Source organism: Hoplias malabaricus, chromosome 4, assembly GCF_029633855.1.
Source record: "Hoplias malabaricus isolate fHopMal1 chromosome 4, fHopMal1.hap1, whole genome shotgun sequence".
In the NCBI taxonomy this organism is placed as follows: domain Eukaryota; kingdom Metazoa; phylum Chordata; class Actinopteri; order Characiformes; family Erythrinidae; genus Hoplias; species Hoplias malabaricus.
This window is the reverse complement of record NC_089803.1, coordinates 29,273,447-29,299,784: the sequence shown is the minus strand read 5'-3', so window position 1 is coordinate 29,299,784 and position 26,338 is coordinate 29,273,447. Positions and strand designations below refer to the sequence as shown.

General features: G+C 37.0%; 2 protein-coding genes across 6 annotated transcripts in view; both read left to right on the top strand.

Annotated features, from left to right (window-relative positions):
• cpne8 (copine VIII) overlaps window positions 1–7,662 on the top strand; it is a 45,403-nt gene extending 37,741 nt beyond the window's left edge. Inside the window, exons 16-20 of the mRNA XM_066667840.1 lie at window positions 2,374–2,501; window positions 2,838–2,940; window positions 3,744–3,801; window positions 4,642–4,715; window positions 4,807–7,662. Of these exons, the coding sequence (XP_066523937.1) occupies window positions 2,374–2,501; window positions 2,838–2,940; window positions 3,744–3,801; window positions 4,642–4,715; window positions 4,807–5,019 (576 nt within the window). The 3' untranslated portion in view covers window positions 5,020–7,662. The remainder of the gene's footprint in view (window positions 1–2,373; window positions 2,502–2,837; window positions 2,941–3,743; window positions 3,802–4,641; window positions 4,716–4,806) is intronic.
• A 5,428-nt stretch (window positions 7,663–13,090) lies between these two features.
• lsm14aa (LSM14A mRNA processing body assembly factor a) lies at window positions 13,091–26,123 on the top strand. 5 transcript variants are annotated; one of them, XM_066667740.1, is made up of 9 exons: window positions 13,091–13,428; window positions 14,828–14,985; window positions 15,192–15,330; window positions 17,641–17,907; window positions 18,135–18,218; window positions 19,382–19,561; window positions 21,012–21,177; window positions 21,899–22,139; window positions 22,563–26,123. In XM_066667740.1, exons 1-9 carry the CDS (start codon window positions 13,308–13,310, stop codon window positions 22,581–22,583), a joined length of 1,377 nt encoding a protein of 458 aa, XP_066523837.1. In that variant the 5' UTR covers window positions 13,091–13,307; the 3' UTR covers window positions 22,584–26,123. The 5 variants fall into 5 exon arrangements, with proteins under 5 accessions (XP_066523837.1, XP_066523838.1, XP_066523835.1 ...); XM_066667741.1 differs by having other exon boundaries at window positions 13,094–13,428; window positions 17,641–17,820; window positions 22,560–26,123; XM_066667738.1 differs by having other exon boundaries at window positions 13,094–13,428; window positions 22,560–26,123.
• Window positions 26,124–26,338: the final 215 nt, after the last annotated feature.

Sequence of the window (26,338 nt, the reverse complement as noted above, 5' to 3'; positions counted from 1 at the left end):
TAAGTCATTGTAAGTCATATTTTGTTTCTCATAAGATAAGTAACCAATGTTGCACAAAAATGCTTTTTGCAGAGCTAGCCATACAAGATTAAAAGAAAGAAAAGGAGACAGTCGACAAGAAAAACATGGTTAGAATAACAGCTTTTAGCGAGATCCATAACCATGTGATAAATATACATTTGACAGTAAAAGAGAGTATGTTTGATGTTTGTAGGGAGATTTTTCTTATGCTTAGGAGCTGCCATTGAGAGACTCAAGCCACTCTCTTTTCTTTAGTGAGTGAGTGGGGTGCTGTGTTGTGTTTTATATCCTATCGTATCTGTTTCCTTTAGCGAGTCCCTTAGGAGGTATTGACCACTGGATTGTAGGCCTTTTACTTCTGTGTGAAGCTGATACAAATCTGCTGTTTAATTGGGAGCCAGGCTTTAAATTCCTTTAAACCCACAGGGAGTAGTTGCTAGAATAATTTGACCATGCATTTTTGTTCTTTTTTTTGTATCAGTCGTATCAGAATATTGTGACCACCTCTTTGTTTCAACATTCACTGTCCATTCTCTCAGCTCCACTGACCATAGAGTAGCACTTTCTAGCTTTACAGTTACAGTCTGTAGTCCATCTGTAGCTCTGCACACTTTTTGTCTCCTTTCATTCAGTTCTTCAATGGTCAGCACTACCAAAATATAGGCATGATTTGTGTGGTGGATAATTCTTACTACTGCACTGATACTGGAGGTGGTGTGTAAGTGTGTTGCATTGTACTTCTATGTCTGATCCACTCATACCAGAGCAACACACATAAACACAACACCACCACCTTAACTATATGAAGTGGTTTACGATTCCAAGTAAAAGAGAGATATGAATCTGCTGCCTGAATGGGTTGCTGTTTTTGACATATGTTAATCAGTGAGGGGCTTTCACTCTCCTCTTCATACACCCATGTTTATGTGTGGTACTAAAATTCTTATAAAAGAGACTGTAATTATAGGTTTTTACAATTGCTATGCCCACAGTCTGGTCCCCTGTGGTTAGTTACAGTTTGCTGTCATCATTCCCCTCTGGGCAGAGAGTTAGACACTGACTCCATATGAACTCAACTGGGCATTAAAAACTTACTGAATGGATAGCTGTGCTGTAAGTATTCCTCACACAGGACAGCAAATGGAAAAGCAGAAAATGACCTTTCTCGAACTGCCCTGAAAACACAAGTCTTGGAGCTTGTCCACATAATCACTTATTCATTTTGGGATGTTTATTATGTTGCTGTGGTGGCTATTAAGGTGCATGAATTTTTTGTTTATTAGTTTACTCTCTACACATAGGTTTTACATATTTGTTTTTGGGCATTGTCAGGACAAACAAAAGTTTTACAAAAGCAGATTTTTGCAGATTTATATTTAAAGCTGTACTGTTAAAATATCTGTAAAAATTGGCAGCAAAGTTGACAGAACAAGATTGTAAAGTCTCTCTAACTACTTCACAGGATGACAGAATGTGGCAGGTTTTTTTTTAAAGCAACTTTTTCTAGTTACTGAATTAATGTTAATTTTAGGTTTTAAGGTTATGCTTAGAAAATGATCATTCTGTGTATGCTGTTGCATACAATTTAAGGAAAATCTGAAGCCTTGTTTATGTCATGTCCAGTCATTACATTACGTTATTGTTTTTCCACGTCAAGGAAAATAAAGAAAATGTACTTACAGCCTTAGTCACCAAGGACGCCAGTGTGGATTTATGGTTAAGGGAGCTGTAAACCTGTCTTGGAGGGCAGTGGGTCTGGGATGCCAGACTTCACTGTTGAGCCTTCAGGACGAGTTGTGGGCTTAAATCTACTAAACACTGATGAGAGTAGGTGCCTATTTGATGACCCCTGTGAAGAGTTAATGATGCATTGGCTGAGTTGTGTACACATGGGCTGGTTGCTAATCGGATCATAAATGGCCACAGAAACCCTGTTGATTTGGTGTAGGATTTAAATGGTCAGTGATAAATCTTTACAGGTATGTTGTGGTTCCAGGTTGCATGAGATTGGGGTGGGCCCTATTTGGAGCTGACTTATCCTTTGTATAATTACAGTTGGTCTAAGGAGTCAGATGCATTTTCTGATTCTCACAATTCATGTAATCCTTACATGACATAGGCTCTTTAATTTTAAGATTTAAAGAATGGAAGTGTTAAAGAAGGCTGTACAAATTGTTATATTGATATATTTAAAGCTATCATTTTCTCTGGCAAAATAAATTATAACTTTTACTTAAAGGAGGTTTTGATTGGAAATTGAATAAATCAAATGACTGGTCTCTGACTTCTACTTAATCATTTATGTATGAATTATTGTTCTTTTGATATAATATAAATTGTCTGTGTGTTTAGAATGGGAATCCAGATAATCCCTACTGCAGTGGCATTGAGGGAGTATTGGAGGCATATTACCGGAGTCTGAAAAGTGTTCGCCTCTATGGTCCCACCTTTTTCTCACCTGTTATTAATCATGTAGCAAGGTGAGTCACAACACAGGTCACAACAAACACCAGCAGCTGATTGCCTTAAGCCAGTAATTGTACTTCAGTACACACACCAGCTCACTCATACGTGGCCTTTGAGTGCACCTATCTCTGCTGCACACTGATGACTTCTCTCACCAGCTAGGGTTAAATGGTGTTAAAACATTAGATATAACACACTGATATTTTAGTAATTAAAATGTTTTGTAAAATATAATCTTCCTCCAAATTGTGACTCCTATGACTGCACATTCTTGAGTTGAGTGTCATGTGTTTGTTTCCATTTGTTCCAAAGATAAGCACTTATATTGCTATGCTGTGTCTCTTGCTCAGGTATGCGTCACTGGTGAAGGACGGCTCAGAGTATTTTATCCTCCTCATCATTTCAGATGGAGTCATCTCTGATATGGCTCAGACTAAGGAGTCCATTGTAAACGTATGTGTTTAAAAAAAAATAAACTACTACTTTCTTTAGGTGACTTGATCAGTTCAGTTAATCAAGATTAATTTTTATCTAACGTTTAGTATATTTATTAAATTCACACAGGGTCATATTCTATTGCATTAAGGCATGAACACTGTATTTTGGCTTAAAAGATATAAGCACAGCAAACAGTGCTTACGTTAACTACAGTGTTTGACTAGATTTCAGCAGAACTGATCATTTTTTTTTACATAAATTGACTGCAATACCTCAGTAGAAACCACTAGATTAACATGTGTATTAAAGTTAGGGTAGAAATCCCTTCAACTCATAAAGTGAATCTCTGCCTTCAAGGCTAACATCTAAAAAGATAAAATGAACCATAAAGAATTACAGAATTAGAAATGGAATATAAATTGCATCCATTAATCATTTGCTCAAAACATGGCAATTAAGCGACGGAAATGTGATTTTCAAAGTAAAGTTTGGTTCAGCTAAGGCAAGGAGAAAGCCTTCGAGCTCTGACAAAGGAAGGAGTCATTTATAAATGTGGCAGCATGACAATGTTTCATCCAGTAGTGCTGAAATCCAAGAGCTGCTGATTATCTTTTATGAGTCTGCTTTATCTTTTGGGCCATATCATTATGCCACACAGTCCAGAACTGCCATATTTCTGTGTGACATCTTTGTATACAGAAGAGTATCTAATTAGCCTTTTTGTATTAATGCATGAGTGCCAGTTTTAATGTTTTCCTCACACGTGAAATGATGTGCTTATTATGCAGTGATGGGATCATTTTTTTCCTGTTTTAAAGGCCTCCAGTCTTCCAATGTCTATAATCATAGTAGGAGTTGGCTCAGCTGAATTTGACGGTAAGAAACATTACATATCAAAGCAGTAACACAGCAATGATTCAAATAACAATTTGTGAGTCTGTTTGTGCTTGTCAGTGAGTCTGTGTGTGTACATATGTGCAATGTTTAATAAGGCCTTTCCACAGAGATTTAGCATGTTTAAAAGCAAAAAGTCAACAGCAAATCCGTCTGCTGCTCAAATGCTTGCCAGATTGTCCTATGAATTTACTGCTTTGAATATGTTAACGGACCTTAAAGGAAACACTTATTTAATTATCCTCTTAATGTAGCCAATACATATTCTCTCTTTTCTTTTATTGTATTTCAGGGTTATGTTATTTGTTTACATATTTTTTACCTTTATGCACATTGTTAGCACAAATTTATTTATTTATTTTCTCTCTTCTTAAAGATTTTTAAGTATTTTCTTATTATATTTGAATACTGGGTATTTTACTATCACTGCTTTATTTAACTTGAAATGATAATTGATAGATGATGGACTTTTTGAAAAATGCTGCTCTGCATCACAAGGTACTATTTAATCATGAGGCATGTCAGTGTGATACTTAAAAACACATAGATATTATCACATATATATTAAAATGGCTCAATAAAACCTCTATAATTATAGAAGGTAAGTCCTGCCTGTTGCTGACCTGTACCTCTGTTATGAAACCTTGGAAGAATGCAGGCTTTATCCCCTAAGGGTTCAGAGAGATTTTTTTTAGAAACGTGTCTAAACCAAGAGCCATTTAGAAGCTCTTGTTTCTGAGTATTACACTGGTAATAGTGCAGTGGTCAGGATCATTCAGGATGAATAATTCACTGACTCTTTTTGTTTTATTTACTGAGCAGAAATGATTGAACTGGATGGGGATGAAGTCAGGATCTCGTCGAGGGGGAGGTTTGCAGAGAGAGATATAGTACAGGTATGCACTGGTGACTTGTGTCCCTTTGTCTTCCTTCAATGTATTGTTTACAGAAGATAATCTATGAGTCTCTCGTTCTTTTTCTATCCAGTTTGTCCCTTTCCGAGACTACATTGACCCCAGGGGGAACCACATCCTCAGCATGGCCCGCCTGGCCAAGGATGTCTTGGCTGAAATCCCTGACCAGTTCCTGCACTACATGAGAACCAGAGGCATCAAACCCAACCTTTCTCCTCCCTGTTACTCATCCAAACCCCTGTCAGCACTGGCACACCCAACACTCCCACTACAGACTCAAATCTGAGTAAGACAACGTCCTTCTGGTGGTTTACTCTCTTTCTCAGGATCATTTACGTGGTCCATTGGGAGTCATACGTTGAGCTTTCTACACTCTGCGTCATACAGTAGCCTGGTTTCAGGGAGCTGACAGAGACTTCTGTTTGAAGTCTGTAGCTGGAGGTTCTCTCCATTGGACTCACTTATGATGTTGAAGGTTTTTGGAATTTTCCTGAATGAACAGGAAGTTACTTTCATGCTTGGACCATCAAGTCTGACCCATCTTCATTTCTTTCATATCACTCTCTTTTTTTCAGACTAAAGGCTGAGCAATGAATAAAATGTTTACAAATCTTGATTTATAAAAGCAGATAATTTTATACCTCATGCATATTCAATTTATTGAAGCTCTATGCTGTTTCACTAGAAATAAAGAGTTGTGGCTTTCTGCAATGAAGTCAAAGTGAGCATGTCTCAGAGAAGCTGCTGTATAGTTTATCATTTTAGTGCATCTTACTGAATATTCTGGACTCTTCCACTCTACTGCCTCAATGCATTTCTTCTCGAGTCTTACAGGGGATGGACAGACAAGCCTTACTCTTGGTTACAACACAAATCTGTAGCTGCTTTCAGTTCTTTGTGTCATTAAAAACACTGCTATCTCCTTGTGTGCCATATGTATAACAGCCGTTACACACAAACACCATTTTAATGAATTATGAAAAAGAATATTGCATGCACGTTTGAAGTGAGCTGTGTATAATACTGAAATGCTTATGAGATTTGTAAGTTAGTAATTTGAAACTGAGAAGTTCATTTCAAATAGAATTTGGAATGGGATTATTTGTTAACTTACGTGTTTTTTTTCCCTCTTTTTTTAATCAAACATTTAAATAAAGTCACTTTAGCCTCCTCTCAGATACCATCAGTGGTCTTGAAATAAGACAAAAGCATCAATAGTGTATTTTAGACCATTTTGATGTTTAGAAAATGCAGAGCTATAAATACAGTCTGAAATAATTCAGATCATAACTGATTAATATTATATTCCCCCACTCTGCCTGATGATAAAATAGCTCTGAAGAATGCTGGAAGCTGCCCCAGCAACCCAAGTCAGAAAAAAGCCCACACAAAGCCATGAAACTCAGGACTTCATTTATTCAACATGACAGGATGTCAGCTTAAAACTCACGCCCACTCATGCAGGCTCACATACTGTATTATCCTTATAAAACATGCATTAAACATACATCAAACTTTAAAACATAATGGAATGGAAGGGTTTTTTTCCCCTTCCTTCTTCCTCTCATCATGGCTGATCTCTATAAAGCTTAGTGGAGAAAATTCCAGCTTGTTTTAACCGACGTGGTCAGCTAGACGACTGCTCTAAGGACTGTATATTCTTAGTATTAAGCATTTAGTATATATTTGTGACTCAGAAAACATTACTTATCAAACCTTTAGACTGATGCAATAATGCATGAAGAGCAGCTGCCTCTGCATGCGTGGAAAGGGAATAAATTAGGGTTTAAAGCTGGTCTGTGTCTTGATAACACAGCCACATATTAGTAAAGGCATCAGTGGAGTAAATAAATGTTACATGGTAGATGATAGATGTGTTTCCATAAGCTCATACATCTATGGACTATAATGACAAAATGTGGCTAACCATTTGCTACCTGGTAACAGACACTGTAGTATAACTTCTCAGGAAGGGATTAGTTTAAATTGCTTATAAACATAACTTAATTAAATACAGCATAGCATTAGTGGTTGCTGTGCTTCTTCCATTAAAAATGTCTACTGTTTGTATTTTTGATGCTGTTTTGTTACATTAGAGATCATTTACACCTAAATTTATTATAAAAATTCATGTCATATGCTTTTGTCTACAGAGCACAAATATTATATTGATGTTTTTCCTTCATCATTTCCTAAACTACAATGCTACAGTGTTTACCTTGGTAAATAAGCATTTGATAACTATTCAATGTAATAATTGTAACAGGGACCTTTTGAAAGTCCCAAACAAATACTGTTTACCTTTCCTCATTATAAAATCATATCTGTTACTATCGCCTGCATCATATTTGCATGTGCAATGTTTTGAAAGTGATGCACCTTCTTATTTTTGTGAGTCCTGTTTTTTAATACTATGTATTTTGCCTTAATATGTCACAAAGTCATTGGAATTATATCATGCCTTCGCTGTTTGTTGGGTATTCTTTTAACAGATTTTCGCTTTGAGATACGATTTACTTGTACAGATTCAGATATGATAAAGTGAACTGGTCATCTGTGAATAAATGGATTTCAGCTGGGTGCATGTTGCAGTAACAGCTGGCAAGTTTGACACTGAACAAACTCACCCTAATAACTAATAGTAAATGTTTTAAATATTTTTGTAAAAACAATGTTGCATGATTTCAGCTAGATGAAACTGGTCAATGTCTGGCTATTCAACACAAAAATGTGCAAAACATTTTTGCTAAAGTCAAATGAGTGTTCAAGATTTTATAATTATTTATATCTATTATGAAATATGGAAATCTTGTATATGTACCAGTCTGTGGTAAATGGAATAAGGTTTCATATCACTGACTAGAAGATCACATAAGGTCAACACAACACAGTCTTAATCATCCTCAGATGAATAATAAGCTATGATAACTTCAGCTCATATGTGTAAAATGACTGTTTATTAAATGTCTTTTTTTTTTAAATAAACATTACTTTTTAACATTTCATCAGGTTTGGACATGATTTTTTTTAAATAACTTCCTCTGTTTGTATTACAAGTGTTGTTTTATACATTTAAAAAAAAAGAATTAGGTTGTCTCTAAGTAAACAAAATCATCTGCCCTGTCACTCACAGCGTGCCCCAAGGACCTATTCTTGGCCCTGTTCTCTTTATAGCTGATGTACACTGGGCAAATGAGCCGCAAACAAAATGCTGAATTACACATTAGTGCTAATTTAATCACTATGAACAAAGTGTATGACTGTGCAGAAATTGTTTCTGACTTCTTTGAATAAACACTCACTATCAAAACAAAAGCGAGAATTGCAACAGATTGGTAGAAACATGACATTTCTCTGCTGCACATCTTGATGGTATGGTGTGGTATATGGGGTACAAAGAGAGTGGGGCCATTCTTCATCAATGGAAACCTCAAAGCCACTGGATATGCGAAATTGCTACATGATGATGTGTTTTCCTCTTTATGCACTGAAGCTGGCACATTCCCTGAGTTTTTTCAGCAAGATGGTGCACCACCACATTATGGGTGTCAGGTCCGAGCATTCCTAGATGAACAGTTTCCTGGAAAGTGGATTGGTCATTGTGGGCCAGTTGAATGGCCCCCAAGGTCTCCCGATCTGACCCCCTTTCAACTTTTATCTTTGGGGTCATCTGAAGGCAATTGTCTATGCTGTGAGGATACGAGATGTGCAGCACCTGAAACTATGGATACTGGAGGCCTGTGCTAGCATTTCTCCTGCAAAGTTGCTCTCAGTGTGTGAAGAGTGGGAGAAGAGGGTTGCATTGACAATCCAACACAATGGGCAGCACTTTGAACACATTTTATAAGTCGTCAGAAACTTGTAAATGAAAAAAACCCATGAAAGAATAAAGTTAAAAGCAAAAGTTAAAAGTTAAAGGTAAAAGCACACCATTGTTTTTCTTGTGAAATTCCCAATACGTTTGATGTGTCACATGACCCTCTTCATATTGAAAAAACAAAAGTTGGATCCAAAATAGCCAACTTCAAAATGGCCACCATGGTCACCACCCATCTTGAAAAGTTCCCCCCTCCCATATACTAATGTGCCACAAACAGGAAGTTAATATCACCAATCATTCCCATTGTATTAAGGTGTATCCATATAAATGGCCCACCCTGTACTTTTTTTTCAAACTTGACCTAATGCCTATTAACTAAATATAATATATAGTCCTAACTGAGGTGTATCTTAGCATGCCTTTCATATTTTCAATATTATATGGCCTTGACTGGTGTGCAACTTAACCCTACAAATTTCTACACTACCATATTTGCATTGGGTTTGATAGTTCTTGATAGTCCTATAAATGCAGATGCAGCCTGAACATGTCACTCCTGTACTTCACCAGCAATATAACCTACGTTATTTCTTTTGATTATTTTTCAGAGCTTCCTCATCTTTATATCTCTCTTTTGACAGTAAATACACCCCAATTTTTTGCTGTTTTTTTTTTGGGGGGGGGGGGGGCATCCTATTGGCTAAATGTTTGTGGACACCTCCCGAAATGCAGGGTATTAATATGGAGTTTGTTCCCTTTTGCTGCAGTTACAATCTCAACAATTCAGTGTACGTTTTATATAATATGTTTAAACATTTTTTGCAAGGGTTTCATTGTATTCAGGCACAAGCGCATGACCAAGGCCTGGTACCCTTATAGGTTGATTAGTTCAGAATAAAAACCACAACATCTTACCCTGAAGGTATTTGATCATGTTTCACCAATCTTATCCATAAAGGGCCGGTGTGGCTGCAAGAAGAGCACCCCTTATTCTACTTGATTAATGAAATAGTCTCAGGATTTTAAGGCACTTTCATTCCTGATTGGTTGGAATGAAAGCCTGCAGGCACACCAACCCTTTGTCTACATGATTGGTGACCCCCATATTAGATGGTGCTTGGAATTTTTGAAATGAAATGAACCATTTGTTAATTATAAAGAAAAAATCTGTAATTAAAAAAAAAACAGGTCAAAAGCATGTTTATTAAAACTGAGGATGCAAATTAATTGAGAACAGAAATCTTGACTGCAGATAGGCCAGTTAAATGCAGGCCACAATTTTTGTAGCCTGAATTCTGGTTTCACAGGAAAAGACATGGCCTTGAAGGCAGCATTTGTCTCTCTAAAATTCACCTCCATGTCAATGGTACCTTCAAATGTGCAAGTCACCAATGCTGTTGGCACTGATGCACCCTCATATTATGACAGGTGTAGACTTTTTTCATAAACACAAGCTGCAACGTGGACTCATCTGACCACAGTCGACATTCCACTGACTTTCAAGCCATTTGAGAATTTCAATTTGACTTTCAAGCCCAGAGAATGAAAATAATATGTAAAGTTAAAGAGTGATTCGTGTATCATCATGATTCAATGTCAGAAAATGTTAAGTGAAAACAACATTCTGATATACTCCTCAGCTCTAATGGTTATCACAGTAATTTATCTTACAGTGGTCCCACAACTCACAATGTTTTCTCATGCAGTGCCGTCTGATGTTCAAAGGCCATATTCAACAGTGGTATTTGGTCTTACACAACACAGTCTGAGATTGCTCTGAATTTCATTACAGATTCTTAATATTATGTGTGATAGTTGGCAGTTGGTTGCAATCTTGCATTGAGAAATGATTTTATTTGGACTGTTTGACAGTTGCTCCAGTTTCCTCCCTCAGTCCAAAAACACACGTTGGTAGGTGGATTGGTGACTCAAAAAGTGTCCATAGGTGTAAGTGTGTGAGTAAATCTGCGAATGTGAACCTCCATGGTGTGTTCCCGCCTTGTCCCTGGTGATTCCGGGTAGGCTTCGAACCCTCTGCAACCCTGAACTGGAAAAGCGGTTACAGATAATGAATGAATGAATGAATTAATATTTGACAGTCCTCTCATGACGTTTGGCGAAATGTGGTGAGCCACAACTTGTATTTGCTAGCAAATAATGAGCCTTTAGTGAATGCTCCTTTTAATCACCTGGATAATATGCAATGTTTCAGAACAGTGTACTCTAATTGTATCCTATCTTATTTCCCTTCTGAGCATGTAGCAGGCATCAAATATTAAATGTAATTATATTTATAAGAATAAAATTAAGTCAATCAGCAAAATCTTTGGGAATATTGTTTCTTTGTATAGTTTCTGTAAAATATATAAGAGAATTGAAGAGATTAAACAAATCATACATTCTTGTTTTATTGCATTTTACACCATACATTTGCTAAATTCAGTATATTTTGTTAATTTTGTATATATTTAAAATTACCCCTAAAAAAGTCACTAGATAAAATGAACACAAATAAATGTTTTTGTTCCCACAACTCTAATTGATGTTTGATTTTATAATATACATAGTTGTAACAATAGCATGTTTACATTTTTCCACATAGATTTTAAGAACCCCATCAGTGTTAAAAAGACATCTGAGAGACAAAAGAAAAGAAGCAAGACAAAAGAAGAGCAGGGAAGATTGAATAATATATTTCCAATTCTGAGGTTAAATACAGACTGTGTCTGTATAGGTCTCTTTGTAACTGTTGTATTATTGAAGCAGAATATAACAGACATACACATCATATACTGCAGCTATAAGGGCGGTCACTGGTCTTTTCATGTATAAATTATAAACAGAGTGTATGTGATAAACTCCACTGCCCCCTTCTGTTTATTTAGAATTTTGCAGTTATAGGCTAGGAATAAATCAATATTTACACCACACAATATTGCCAGCAGGTCAACATACAAGTGGTGCTCCATAAGATCTCTTTATCAGTAAAATCTATTAATTCTGCAGATTTAGGTTTAGGGAATGTAAATCAGTAGTGCTGATGCTACAAAAACTACACCTTTATGAGCATGTTCATGAAAACTGAGCATCAATCTGTTGAGACTGTTGATTCCAATCCAAATGTATATAAATTAAAGGTAATTACATATATACGGACTGAACCCACAAACATACTTTGGTCTCCTATAGCAAAGATAACCTACAAGCTAATACTTAATGAACATTTAAAAACTATAGTTATGTTTAAAATACAACATATTAAGTAAAGAATATTTCCTGGATGCCTTACAATCCTCAAATTTAAATGTTTTCAGGTGTCCATGCTGGCACAAAAACAAGCACTAAATTTACCATTATCATAATGGTAATTATCATTATCGTAATGTGATATATTGTGCAACAGGTAGGGTCACTGTCAAACGGCCCTCTGTTTGTGGGTTCAATCCCTGCCTTTAGCATTATCCCTATCAGTAATGCACTGTCTGTAAATAATTTGAATTTTTAATTGGGAGAAAGGTATACTATACTCATATTACAGATTTAATAAACCAGTTTAGGCTGGGTATTACCGTCATTTTCCATGTGATGACACTGAATTGTAATTTTCAGTTTGTCAATTGTAATAACTTTAATAATTCAGCAGAACTAAAACAGGGTTGTTTCACAAACAAAATCAATTAGCAAAGATTTTTTTTCCATTTCAGTGATAACTGAGGCGGCACGGTGGTGCAGCAGGTAGTGTCGCAGTCACACAGCTCCAGGGGCCTGGAGGTTGTGGGTTCGATTCCAGCTCCGGGTGACTGTCTGTGAGGAGTTGGTGTGTTCTCCCCGTGTCCGCGTGGGTTTCCTCCGGGTGCTCCGGTTTCCTCCCACAGTCCAAAAACACACGTTGCAGGTGGATTGGCGACTCGTGAGTGTGTGAGTGAATGTGTGTGTGTCTGTGTTGCCCTGTGAAGGACAGGTGTCCCCTCCAGGGTGTATTCCGCCTTGCGCCCGATGATTCCAGGTAGGCTCTGGACCCCCCGCGACCCTAAATTGGATAAGCGCTTACAGATAATGGATGGGTGGAGTGATAACTGAAATGTTTTAACATAAATCCCATTAAAACGGATTTTGAAAATAATAATTTATTTTTAACAACGAATATATTTATGACTATAATATCGCTAATTTCTGATTTGTATGGAAACTGCATCAAAATAAATCAAGGTGTCCAAACCACTAATTGGAAATAAATAAATAAATAAATAACCGGAACAACTAAATAAGAAGGGTTAATCGTTTAAGGATAGGCAAAAGGTAAAGAAACTCTTTAAGAATTGAGTTTTTGCTCCTGGGGCAGCACTATACTGAAATAAATGGGGAGGGAGGAAACAGGGGTGGTTCTCTAACCTCCTCAAACAAACTAGTGCAATTTCTGATTATTTCCAACAAATTATTAAATAAATCCAACTGTTGAAATAACATATTTCCGTGCCTTATTGCATAAAAGGTTTTGTTCCCATACCTCATTAAGTCGTTCCCACGATTTGTTTGCACTGTGAGGCTCTGGCGGCGGGCTGTCGTCACTTCCATGAGCTGGTCTGTAAATGAAGGCGGCCATGTTGTAGTGGTGAAGTGGAGCAGCGCTGCGGGACTCGGTGGGGATTTATGGTTAACTGAAGGGCTGCGGCAGCCGGCTCTCGTCTCTCACCGAATCTGAGAGGACAGTGGTTTGTTAGTTTGTGTGTAATCGCTCCGTTAGACCTGTCAGAATGAGCGGAGGAACCCCGTACATCGGGAGTAAGATCAGCCTGATCTCCAAGGCCGAGATCCGCTATGAGGGAATACTTTACACCATCGACACAGAAAACTCCACCGTGGCTCTCGCCAAAGGTCAGAAACTTACTTTTAAACACGTGAGACCACATTAAACCTGTTCTGTCTCACTCCGAGAGATTAATCTCTTTAAGGGCTGAAACTGAGGGGCAGGAATAAACCCTTGGTTTGGCAGACTTTTTTTTACTAAGTCTGCACTAACCGTGTTTAAGCCTAACTTGGCTTCGTTTGGGAATTTTTCATTCCACCTTAAATGGTGCTGCGGTTATAGAATGTTGCCCGATACGGTAGAATGTAACTGCTGCACCGTTTAAGGTGGAACAAAAAATGAATCACAATAGCAAAGTTAATCCGGATTTCGCATGCTAGATTCGTTATAATATTTTGTTCACAGCACCCCAGGAGCTCAGTTGGCAACACTGAGATTTTTCCCTTAGCTTTGGTGCTAATATTAGCTACTACTTTATCTTTGCTAACGTCACGTCATCCTGCTCGGGGTTTGTTTATCCTGCGTGCTAGCAAGCTAACAAATAGAATAAGTAAACTTGAAATTTTATTATAGCTTGTTAACTGAATTAATACTGAGGGGGCGTTGCTGAAGGGGTAATGTAAGATAACATTTCTGACCTCTCTTAATAGTTACATCTAGTATGTGTCTAAACTCTTATTAACATGGGCTAATGTAAGACATTTTCCTGTGTGCTTCACAGCAGGGTTGGAGTTTAAGCTGCTCTAAGATTGTAATAAAATGTCCTGTGATGACTGAATAGATTAGTAAATTTACTTAACCAAGTGCAACAGCAGGGTTGTTGTATCTAATAGAGTAGACACAAAGTAAGATAAGCACTGTTCTAAAACTGCAGCAGCAATGTGTCTGATCCACGTGTACCATAAAAGCACACTTCCCTTGCTGCCAGTCCAGAATATGAACCCCTATCACCTTATTAGCTATTGTTTCTGTGGGAAGATTCAAGCTGTTCCACTGGCTTCTGAAACGGGTAACACACACACACATGCATGTATGGAGTTGACCATACAATAGCACTTTAGTTGTACTATTGCAGACTGTAGTCCATGTGTTGCTCAGCGTACTTTGTTTCCCCTCTTTCCTGTTCTAAAATGGTCAGGACCCAAATAAGACAACATGGAGCAGGTGTGACTTGGGTGGTGGATCATTCCCAGCAGTGCTGCTCATGTTTTAAACACTGTATCCACTCGCTGTCCACTCTGTTAGACATACCCACCTTGTTGGTACACTTTCTAGATGTAAAGTCAGAGACAGTAGCTCATTGGTGGACACAGGATGCTGTTGGCTGGAAGTGTTTGGTTGGTGGACTGTTCAGTCCAGCAGTGGCACTGAGGGTTTTACACACACCAGAAGCACTGTTGTCTGATCCACTTGTATGTATGTTTTTGTGTTAACTTAGTATCTCAAACTACACCTTTTTCTTTTCAGTGCGTTCCTTTGGAACGGAGGATCGCCCTACTGACCGACCTATACTACCCAGAGATGAGACCTATGAGTACATAATTTTTCGAGGCAGTGACATTAAAGACCTGACTGTTTGCGAACCACCCAAACCAACTTTGCCTCAAGACCCTGCCATTGTTCAGGTATATAGTACGGCCAAACTGCTTCACATGCTTTTGCATTAACTAAGTGCAATGTCATGCTAAATCAGAACTGAGACCCCCTAATGTCTTGGATTGCAGCTTATATGCATTTAACTAATAAAATAAACATATGTTGTTAGACATGTAATTGATAGATCGCCTAGAATATGTCACCAATGAGTTTAATGGTATATTTTCTTTTTCAGTCTTCTATGGGATCTTCTGTTGCTCCAACATCTTTCCAGAGTGGGAATTCTTATGGGTTGTTCAAACGGGCCCCAGTGTCCACATATAGTCAGTTTGCTGCCGGTCCATTGGTGTCACCTCCATTTGGGGCTGTTGGTGGTAAGTACCTCATGTGCTTTTTTAAATGAAAGGCTGTGATTTATGACATACCATGTTGTATGAATTTTATATATTTTTAAATTAAAGGATTCATTTGAATGAATGGCATTGGTTTAATATTTCATGGTTAATGGGTCATTCATGCTCTGTCTGACAATCTTGTGCTAATGTTATCAGTCAAAGTTGCCTGAATGTAGGTTCATGGTCTCATGTACTCAGCAAAAATAAACATATAAATTTGGAGTCTCTCTTATGTTTGTGGTATCTGTGTAATTGTACAGTATCAATGTTTGGTTCTCTCACTCTCACTCTCACTCTCACTCTCAAAATACACTAGTATCGGAAGGTAAATGGCTTCCTAAAGACCAAAGATGATTTGGATTAATTTAGACAAATGGAGAACAGGCTGTCCCTTAAATTGATCATTGATTGAAGTGTCACAAATCAGAGTGCTTAGTGCTTTGCTTTCGAATGTCCATTTTTATATTTCATTTTGGAGTTGTATATTATATCTGAGATTTTAAAAAATCTTCTTTGCTTAGACTTGTGCTTGGAAAAATAAAATGTTTACATGGTGAAGATGAAGAACCTTGATTGATCCCCCTTAGGTCAAATGCAGAGAAGCAATTTCCCTATCTGTGGTAGTTAACACACTAGTGAGCACTTCACAAACACTAGGGGCCGGTCCTGGGAATTAAACTAGAAATTTAAGTGACCCTCTGGCTTCAAGCTCGCTTCTCCAATCTCAAGGCCATGGCTGCCCCCAGATCAAGAACTGTTTCACAATAAAGATGGTTCCCCACAAGCAAATGTAATATTTAGAGTCTTACTGAAATGTCTTATCAAAAAGTCAATGTATGTTTACCACATTGCTTAAAATAACAATATTAAATGATTTTGGGACCTTTTTATATATGCAGCTTATTTGCTGTTTCTTAATATGTCCTATTGTCTTCTCTAAATGGAGTAAGACCTTACCTTTTCATGGGTTGGAGTAAGAGTGTGCGATATGATGATATCAGATCGTGAACGATAAGTATTTATCCACAATAATTCATCACAGGGAGATTGCTGGATTGTGCTAATGCATACAATCCACTGCAGTTACATACTGTGTACATATTACACATCACTTGAATGGGCAGACTCTTGGGACACCGATAATGTAAGTTACTATTCTAAAATGTACAACTACTGAATTAAAACCAAAAGAATTTGTTATTCCATACATGAGATCTCTTTCTCACAAAAAAAAAAACTGGTGGCATGAAGCCTGAAGAGCCCACAAACACACACAAAGCATACCGGCGCTTACATAGGTTGTCCCCTTCAAAACAAAACCAAATTTTGTCAATCCACCCTTAAGTAATCCTCATGTTTGTGTAAAGAAAAAAAGCAACAGTTCAAAATAAAGTACAGCAAATTAAAAAAAAAGTGTAGCACCACGAGAGACTACGTAGACAGTTTAATATGGCAACATCAATCAAAACAAATAAGTTTTCAAAGCTTAGATCCCTTTCACTGTCTACCCTTTCCCTACTAAAACCATTTAAACAGAGGAGAGGCGTGAAAGAGGCGGCCTCACTCTACAGCCAGTCGGGGAAAGCTCCCTTCTTCCAACACGTCTGGCTCTAAAGGGGAAGAGTACTGGGTTAGAAAGAAGACTAAATATTAGAATAAATCTAGGTGAGTCAGAACGTTTTTCCTGTTTAGTGAGGGTAAAAAGCCATTTGGAGAGGTGCATAAGATTAGTCAAGGAAGGTAAAATGTTGCCATTAAGCATCGATAATGCAATTTTTATCTGCAATAAAATTAATTATTTTCCTTACAGAGAGGTTGGGGTCTTTGAAGACTCCAAAAGAAGATTCCAAATTAAATTTAGAAAAGTGCCTAAAATGTTTTGTTGTTTTGACCACTAAAGATTAATTTCAATATCTTTATAAATTCTAAAGGCTTTTCAGTAACATTACTTCATAAAATTGCCTCTAGTTTATTCACTGCCTCAAGATTTGAGTATGTCATTTCAGGCAAGAAATGGGAAAAAATACCTGGAGCGTTAAGAGGTTAAAAACCAGCATGATAAAGAATCGTGGGAAAAAAAAAAGAGAGAGAGATTGTGATAATATAGTTTTGCCATATCGCCCACCCCTAGGTTGGTGTGAATGACATTATTGAATTACAAGATCACCACATGCTGTGTTTAAGGAGTTTTTCTGTATGTTCATGCAGTTCTTACTTTGTAACTTTGATTAGTTTGACATGTGTGAGTGTTAAGATGTGTATGTCTAAATCATTTGTTTCGTTTTGCAGCTCGCACCAGTCCTCCGGTGGACTCCTTGCAGAAGAGCCCCCCACTGGAGTCAGCAACACAGTCGGCTCCATCTGTAAGCACTGCTTCACCAGCACTTGTGGGCCAGAGGAGCCCCATTGCAGCTCGTCTCACAACACCTGGTAACCAGAAGCCCCTTGAAGTCCCAGAGCAAAGGAGGGGTGAGGTCCAACCTAAGCTTTGGTCAGGACACAGGCATGCTGCAGGGAATAATGCTAATGTAGTTCGCACAAGCTTTCATTCAGCAGGTGAGGGCAGAGATAAACTGGTCATTCTTAGACCAGTATTTTTAAATCTCATGAGATGCAATGTGTAAAACAGTCCTACATTTTTGCCATGTGATTTACAGAGAAAAATGTATTCATTTAGAAAGTCAAATATTCTCAAAGAGATTCAAAGGCATAACGTTCAAACATGATCATTTTGTTCAATGAGGATTTGTGAGGATATTTCAGGTATTGATATACCTTCTCAGGCACTGAAGTGCCCAAAGTGGCTGTCCGACCCGAGACTGATCTGTCCAGAAGTGAAAACAAGGATTCATCTAAGCGGCAAGCAGGTCATTATATCTCTGATCCAGTGTCCTTTTTATGAAGCCATATGGTCAGACTGCATGCCCAGGTTCTACGTTCATGTAAATCTTGATAGATCTGTCTGCTTTTTGTGTTGCATATAACACTCATGATCCAGCTGGTCACATTTTAGCCCCTTTTACAGAGATGTGGTACAGGGTGTTTTTAAATGTTGTTTGGAATAAAACAATGTCAGAGTTTTGGTTCATTTTAAAAAGTCTGCAGTTATCAGATTTTATGGACTTGAAAGTTCAAAAAAATGAGTTGAATATGATAGAATATCAGTATAGCTCATTTTAGAAACATTGAATTGAATTTTTCTTAATAGATCAAATTTTTCAATGAGTTCTTAAGTTTTATTAGCAAAATTATGAATTATGAAAAACTTACACAAGTATTCAGACTGCTGTTCTATTTGTATTCTATGTTTGGTAAATATAGATTTTTTTAATTGAATACTGCTATATTACTAAATTTTTCCAAATTATTCCTGCATAAAATAATTTGCCTTGGTATCAAGTTGTTTTTTAACTGTGTGACTTTACACTACTTGACTTGAGGAAGGAAAGTTTAAATTGGTCACATACAAAGATGCTTCACTACCTGCAATGTTTGAATATTCTTGGAGCATTACATATTACAAGATGTGTTAATCCTGTTATTTCTGCTAGTGAGATATTAGAGTTTGTAAAAGATAGACTGCATTAGAAGGTATTTTAAAAGTTTTAATTACAGTTTATTTAACCCAACTTGAATGCTTATACTTTGATAGTAAATTGCTTATTGGTGATTTTTACTTACTTAACAGAAAGCAAAGTTGAAAGGTTCTGTGTAAAAGGGGATTTGTTGTAATGGGTTTTGAATTGTATAAATACATGCCTTGAACTAATCTCGCATTGCTTATAGAGTGCTTTGTCTGTCATGATTGTGCTGTATTTATTTATTTATTTATTTTTCAATTTTTTTGATGAATTTGTCTAAATCTGCCAAAATAGTTATTTCTTCTAATATTTTTTGCATTTTCACATGACTAAAATCAAACGTTTTAAATAAACTGTTTTCTCTTCTGACTAGCATGTTTTCTTAATTCTTATGTATGTTTTAGATTACATTTTATATGTATATTAATTAAAATTTCTTGGTCATGCAGGTGCTGGCCCACCAGCTCAGCGTCGTGGTCGTGGAGGAGGGCATCGTGGGAGGGGTCGTTTCCCTGTGAGGAGAGATGGACAAGTGAAGTTTGAGAAAGACTTTGACTTTGAGAGTGCCAATGCTCAGTTTAACAAGGAGGAGATTGACAAGGAGTTCCAGAACAAACTGAAGCTGAAAGGTAAAATTTGCATAGAAAAATGATTGTATTACACTTCTGTACAGTCTCTGTCTGTGTAATAAAAATGCAGATTCAAATCTTAGTATAATATGCAATTGTAGAGAAACTTTGGCATATATTTAATATGGGGATTATGTTGAACATTATTTTACAAATTTAATGCCCAGTGATTCCGTGTAGGCTCCAGACCTACTGCTACCCTGAACTGGATAAGCAGTTACAGATAATGACTGACGTTTATTTATATTGTCAGTTAGCCACAAAATTAAAACCACTAACAGGAGAAATAACTTTGATTATCTTGTACTACTCTGCAGTGCCAAGTAAACTTTACATTTGTGTTGAATAAATTAAAAATCTGTAAGTGTGAGGGTTTTTGCCAAATTGTGTTGGCTAGACTAGTTCAAAGCATCCCTAGACCGGTAGGTTTTGTGGGATGTTACAAGTATGCAGGGAAAATACCTTTCAAAAATGGTCCAAGTTAGAACAACCAGTGAACTGACTTGATGGTCAACTAAGACTAACTTATTTATGTGGGTAGTGACGGCTAGCCTGCCTGGTTTGATCCCACTGGTGAACTACAGTAACACAAACTGCTGAAAAAGTTTGTGCTGGCTGTCAAAAACAGATATCACAACCCACAGTTCATTGCAGCTTGCTTTGTATATGTTGGGTTAGCCTCATTTATTAGAACCTATGCGACCCCTGTCAACCTCAGAAAAGTGCGTTGGACACGTGAGCGTCAGAGCTGGATAATGGATTCAATGACGTTGGCCTTCTCTGAGGAATAATTTATACAGGGACAAAAGATGGCATCAGAATTACCTACGGGAAGAAGGTCTGTGGAGGCATAGTGATGAATTGGGAAATGTTCTCTTGGGTGTACTTGGGTCCTCATTTATGGGAATGTTACCATAACGTCGTACATACCTAAACATTTTCGCAGACCAAGCATATACCCTTATGGCAATGACATCCACTAATTGCAGTGGCATCTTATAATCAAAATTATATGAAACACTGCATATATTGCTTGGGTTTGAGTAATATTTAAGAGGTTCAACTTATAGACTTGGCCTCCACATTCCATAGAGTCGGTATTAGACAATCTAATCAAGCATCTGTGGCATGTGCTGGAAAAAACAGGAGGCCTGTCCACGGAGGCACCACTTAACAATTTATTGAACTTAAAAAATATGCTGCTAATGTTGTGGTGCTATATAACATAGGACACCTTGTGGAGGTTATGTTCAATAAATGCCTCAAGAGGTCAGAGCTCTTTGGGAGCCAACAAGGACCAACAAAACATTAGGCAGGTGGTTTTACTAATATCACTAATTGGTTTGCATGTTATTTTTCTCTAAAGTTGATTTATTAATACTGGTGATTCAAGGCCATGATTAAGTTGTTTTTAAATTCTTACTTGTGAATTTGCTTGTGTGTCTTTTAGATGAGAAGACTGAGAAAATAGTGAATGGGGAGGATAAAGGTGACTCTGGTGTGGATACACAGAATAGTGAAGGGAATGCTGAAGAGGAGGATCCGCTAGGGCCAAACTGCTACTATGACAAATCCAAGTCATTCTTTGACAACATCTCCTGTGATGATACTAGGTTGTTGTTATTTTTCCTCATTTTTATAAATGGTATCAGTAAATTGTGATATTCCTTCAATGCAAGGTTATTGTGCTATAACAAAATACTTTTTTTGTCAAAACGACTTATACTATGAACCATATGACAGCTGAGTAAAGAAGGTGGGTGAGAATTTAAGTTATCTTGTACACTTCAGAGGTATTTGTACCTCTGAAAAAAGAAACGTGTAATGAAAGAGTATAAGTTGCAGAGTTTGTACCAGTCTTCCTGTGTGTTTTACCTGACTGTAGTTCAGGGGTCACCAGTCTTATTCACAAAGGGCTGGTGTGGCTGCAGATTTTCATTCCAATCAAACAGGAGCACACCCTGTATAACTCTTTAGAGAAGAGTAGTTGGTCAGACGAGTAGAATCAGGTAAAATTCTGCTTAATTGGAATGAAAACTTGCGTCCCTTTTTGGATAAGATTGAATTGATGCCCCATGCTGTAGATGCACAGGCTGCAGTACACTTACTTGCTCCACTAAACTACAGTGGAATTCAAGCTACATTTATTTTACAGTTTGAAGGAACAGGATTTGTTGATGTGGGTTTTTTTTTTTTTTTTTTTTTTTTTTTTCTCGTTTGAAAAGGCAAGAATATTCTGTTTATTCAGAGATGCAGAATACCCCTGCAAACCTGAGACCCAATATATAAACTTACAGATATTTTTGTTAAATATACCTGGGTGTAAATATTTTCCAGGGAGAGGAGACAGACCTGGGCAGAGGAGAGGAGGATGAATGCTGAGACTTTTGGCCTCCCATTGCGTCATGGCAGAGGACGCGGGGGTTTCCGAGGACGTGGGGGAATGGGATTCCGCAACAACCGTGGCCGTGGAGGCAGTCGGGGGTCATATGGACCCCCACATTCAGGTGGCACTGGTTTCAGAGGAGGTTTCAGAGGAGGCCAGGGAGGAAGGGAGTTCTCTGATTTTGAATATAGGGTAATATAAGTTCCTTAAATTAAGTGAACTTTAACAAACAATAAATAGTAATATTTTTTTGAGTAAATAAGTAAGATTTTGTGTATACTTATAACTTATCTATTGTTAAATTGTGCATTGTTTTTGCTACTAGAACTTTTTTATCAGAATTAACAACTGTGCACTCCACACTGCCCCTGCAGGGACTTTTTGTTTTGTGTTTTAACGTACATTTTAAAGATTTAATTTCTAAGCTGTACAATGAAAATTGTGATTCTAGATAAAAATGAAGGTCAAAAACAATAGGTTTGAAAGGCTGTTGGATGTGGTGTTTCCTATGAACATTTATTAAATCCTGTTTTTGAATAATACTTAATTGCAGAAAATGTCTGTTGATTGTGATCTGACGTTTTTTGCCTTTTCCTTTTATACTTTTCCCAGAAGGACAACAAGATAGCTGCATAGTGCAAGTGGGAACAGGAGCCACAAGAAGATCTAATTCCTGAGTATACATTTGTCACTACTTTTGACGACAGGAATGAAGAAAAATTACTAGATGTATATTTGTCACCAGCACTGGTATAGACCACTTGATAAGTGGATGTAAATGCAATTTCTTTTCCATCTTCTTTAAGAATGGAAATGTTTCAGCCTTTTGAAATGTTAATCTAATCAGCGTATTTCCAAATGGATAAATTTGTGTATATGCATACTTCAGAGGGACTTAAAGATTTTTTTTTCCAGTACTAAATTTGTATTTGATGATCTTAGCTATAAGGTAACAGTGTACATATGCCCTCAAACTGTGAGAACTCTTTGATCACTGAAATAGCTTTATTATTTTGAATATAAATTCCCTCTCTAGCACTAGAATAGCCAGGTTTGGTCTCAGTTACAGCTTTTTACTGTATTTTTCTACTTACTCACATCATTCAGTTAAGTAGTCAGTTAGTAGTTTAATTGCATTTCACCTGTTCAAACAGCTGGAATAGTTTATTGGATTCCTGTGAAATGGATTTTACTTATGTTTTTGGGATTTTCCACAAAGGTTTCTGTGCAAGCTTCATAGTTTAACCAAACATGTCTCATTGATATGAGCTGTTAGACATGGATGAAGTGTAGAATTTCTCCATGCTTAGGCCCATTGCCTCTGGAAAAAGTCAAAAATCCACCTTAAAGTATCCAAATGCCGCTGCATTTATATGTATCAGTAATTGTCTGCTTCACTATGTACACTTATGTTTTACTTACGTCTTTTGTGCTGCCATACATTAGGTCAGTTGTAAGCTGTAATCTATGTATTTTGGCACCACTGTTAAATGTTAGGAGACTGACTGAGGCATGCCTTTAGTGTGCTCGGATATATTGCTCAACTTGTGCTTGAGAGCAGCACAGGTGTTTGAATATGTTGTATATGCGTCTAGTAACAAATTTGTAATATGTGAAGCAAAAGCATGTCAAGCAATATATTTACCAGTGTCATACTTTAGCACTAGTAGCGAGAATATGTGCACACACTTGTACATAATCTTCATTTTCAGAAAAGGCTTTCATTTTAGAAGTCACTGGCAGGGTAGTTCTTCAATGAGAAAATGATATGATTCTAATGGTAAGCTCACTCTTGGTAAGCTTTAGATATATTTGTAAGAGTTTGCATGAGGAATTCTATATGAAAATCTTAAATATACCAGTACAACAAATTTGATCAGGTTTCATGTGTTTATAAAAGCAGTGGAAATCTTATGCCACTTGGAACTAGATAAGGATAAGCTTCAGTCAGTTGGCTAACCTGAGGTGCCTGAATAGTTGCATCGCCGCCCGTTGCTGATCATATGAATTTTGGCAGACTATAGACTTTAAGAACAAAGCTAGTGTACCTAATGAAGTGGCTACTAGAGCTACTAGATCTTTTTTGTTTTGTTTTGTTTTTTAAACACCAGTGTATTTGCTGATACATTTACATGCAGTTCTAAGAGTGTTATGTGTTCTTTGTAGTTGCACAGTAGCTACACTACTTATCAGTGTAGCAAGAAAGTGAATGTAATGTACAGTAAGGCCATATAAATAGATGTGTCATAGAAGAAGGCTGTTTTAGTTATTGCATTCCTCTTGCATTGCCTGTTTTGATGTGTGGAACAACTAGTGGCTGCTGTATCTTTTATAATATCAATCATCAAAATGCATACATCTTAAATTGTCTGGTTTCACTGCCATGCTCACTTGGTGAAACTGGAATAGATATTTGATTTAACTGACTTGTGTATGTACATGTAAGCTCCTGTCTACACCTGTGGTGTGCATTTTGTGCAGTCTTCACTATCCCACTTCCAATGTGCTGTTTCACTGGGTGGCATCACTGCTGCATATTGAAGTCCTTGTTTATCCTTGTTCACAGGGTTAACGTTTTAAATTGTAATGCTGACACTGCAGCCAGATAAAATGATGTCATAAATGGCAATACCTGCCAATGAATTTGAATTTTTGCTGTATCTTTTACATATTTATTTATTATAAATACCAGTGTTAAGCTCATGAACATCAGCTTATTGTTAGACTGCCTATCAAAACACACATCCACTGTTAACCACTACACCCAGTGGAAACACTACACTCAGTACACTCAACGCCACTCGAAGGAAAATAAAAAGAAATGACAACAAACGCTTTAAATGAGACATAAATGCTGAATGGAACACTTCTGTTAGTTTGTGATTGCAAGCAAATATTGAAACCTTGCACAAACAAATCAACATGGTCTGCTTTTTTTTCATTTCCATAAGGCCTCTACCACTCATGGGATCTTGTTCACCTCAGTTGTGAGTACCAGTTTTGCCAGTTTTTCTTTTGGCACATGAAATTTTTAGCTGACTATTTGGCTCAAAATCAGTGTGATAATTTTTCTTCCTGTCTAATTGGCCCTTTTACGTATTTTACTGTTTTTAAATAGATTTTTCTCTGGCAGATATTTCATGCAAGATACCCAGGGGGAAAAAAGAGGACCCCCCCCCCCCAAAAAAAAAGTTGCGTTGGATTATGTCCCTTACTGAATTTGACATTGGCAGATGGTTATATTAATGTCAGCTTCCCATTGTGGTCATCGATCTAACTTCACTTCTGTCATGGATGTTAGCATTACAGCAATAATTGTGACATTTTCCTGTTTGAGCAACTGATATAGTTCCTGGGTGCTGTAAAGGGCCAATAGCATACTGAAAGTGCAAGTAGCTAGTTGTAAAGTAAAACCTTGCTTTGATTTTTGGGAAGTTGTTTAGATTCTGCCTTTGTTTCTGTTCAGTCCTTTCCTCAAAATCTTTCTATATTGAAAAAGCCTTTGGCGTATTAGCAATTTGATTTGGAAAATAGTATTCAGTATTATTTCACTGAAGCACATTTTTGTTTCTTATTGATAGATGCTAGCTTATGTTTTGCACACTGTCTGAACAAGTAAGGGTTGTACTGGAATATCCACTTTAGACTATCAGATATTTAATATAGTTGTAATGGAAACTATTAAAAAGCCTTAGCTTTAATACTTAATAGGTATGATCTTTCAGACAGGTCATTACACATTCTATTGTTTTAGGAATGTATTGAACTGAAAGCTAAAGTCCAGCTTTCTTAAAGGTACGCAGCATCTATCTAAAATATACTTCTAGTATTATGAACACAAAATCAGGTCCTGCTGGTCCATGACCAGCACTTTTATTTTAGAGAGGTTTTATACACATATATAATTGTTGATTTGTTAGATTTGTAACACAGACAGCATGCTGGTGTTGACAAAAGCATAAAAACATGGAAAACGTATGGCAATGCTTGTTAGGCAGATACTGTTACTAAACTTTCCTGTGATTGGGTATCACCAGTTTCTTCCAGTGTTGGTTTAACTTTCCATTTTCTTCTATATGTACATCTACAGTAACATTCATGTTCATTTTCAGCCCCAGCATGGGGGATGTACCTCAGTGTAATGGAGTTTTTACTCTGAGACAGGATACAATAAAGATTTGTCCTTAATTTTCTGTTTCCTGGTGATTCAAACTTCTTGTGTAAGCCATTGAATTCAATTTATTTATTTATTTAAAATACTTCACTCCTTAATATGTAATACAACCTTTCACTGTTTTGTGACATGCTCCAATTCAAAGAAGTAATTTTAAACCTACTTCAAAGAAACTTAATTCATTCATTCATTATCTGTAAGCGCTTATCCAGTTCAG

Coding starts and splice junctions, on each gene's coding strand:
- lsm14aa (XM_066667738.1), top strand. CDS start 13,308: ATGAGCGGAGGAACCCCGTACATCGGGAGTAAGATCAGCCTGATCTCC. Junction 15,331..17,640: donor TCCATTTGGGGCTGTTGGTG/GTAAGTACCTCA, acceptor TTCGTTTTGCAG/CTCGCACCAGTCCTCCGGTG. Junction 18,219..19,381: donor TTCATCTAAGCGGCAAGCAG/GTCATTATATCT, acceptor TTGGTCATGCAG/GTGCTGGCCCACCAGCTCAG.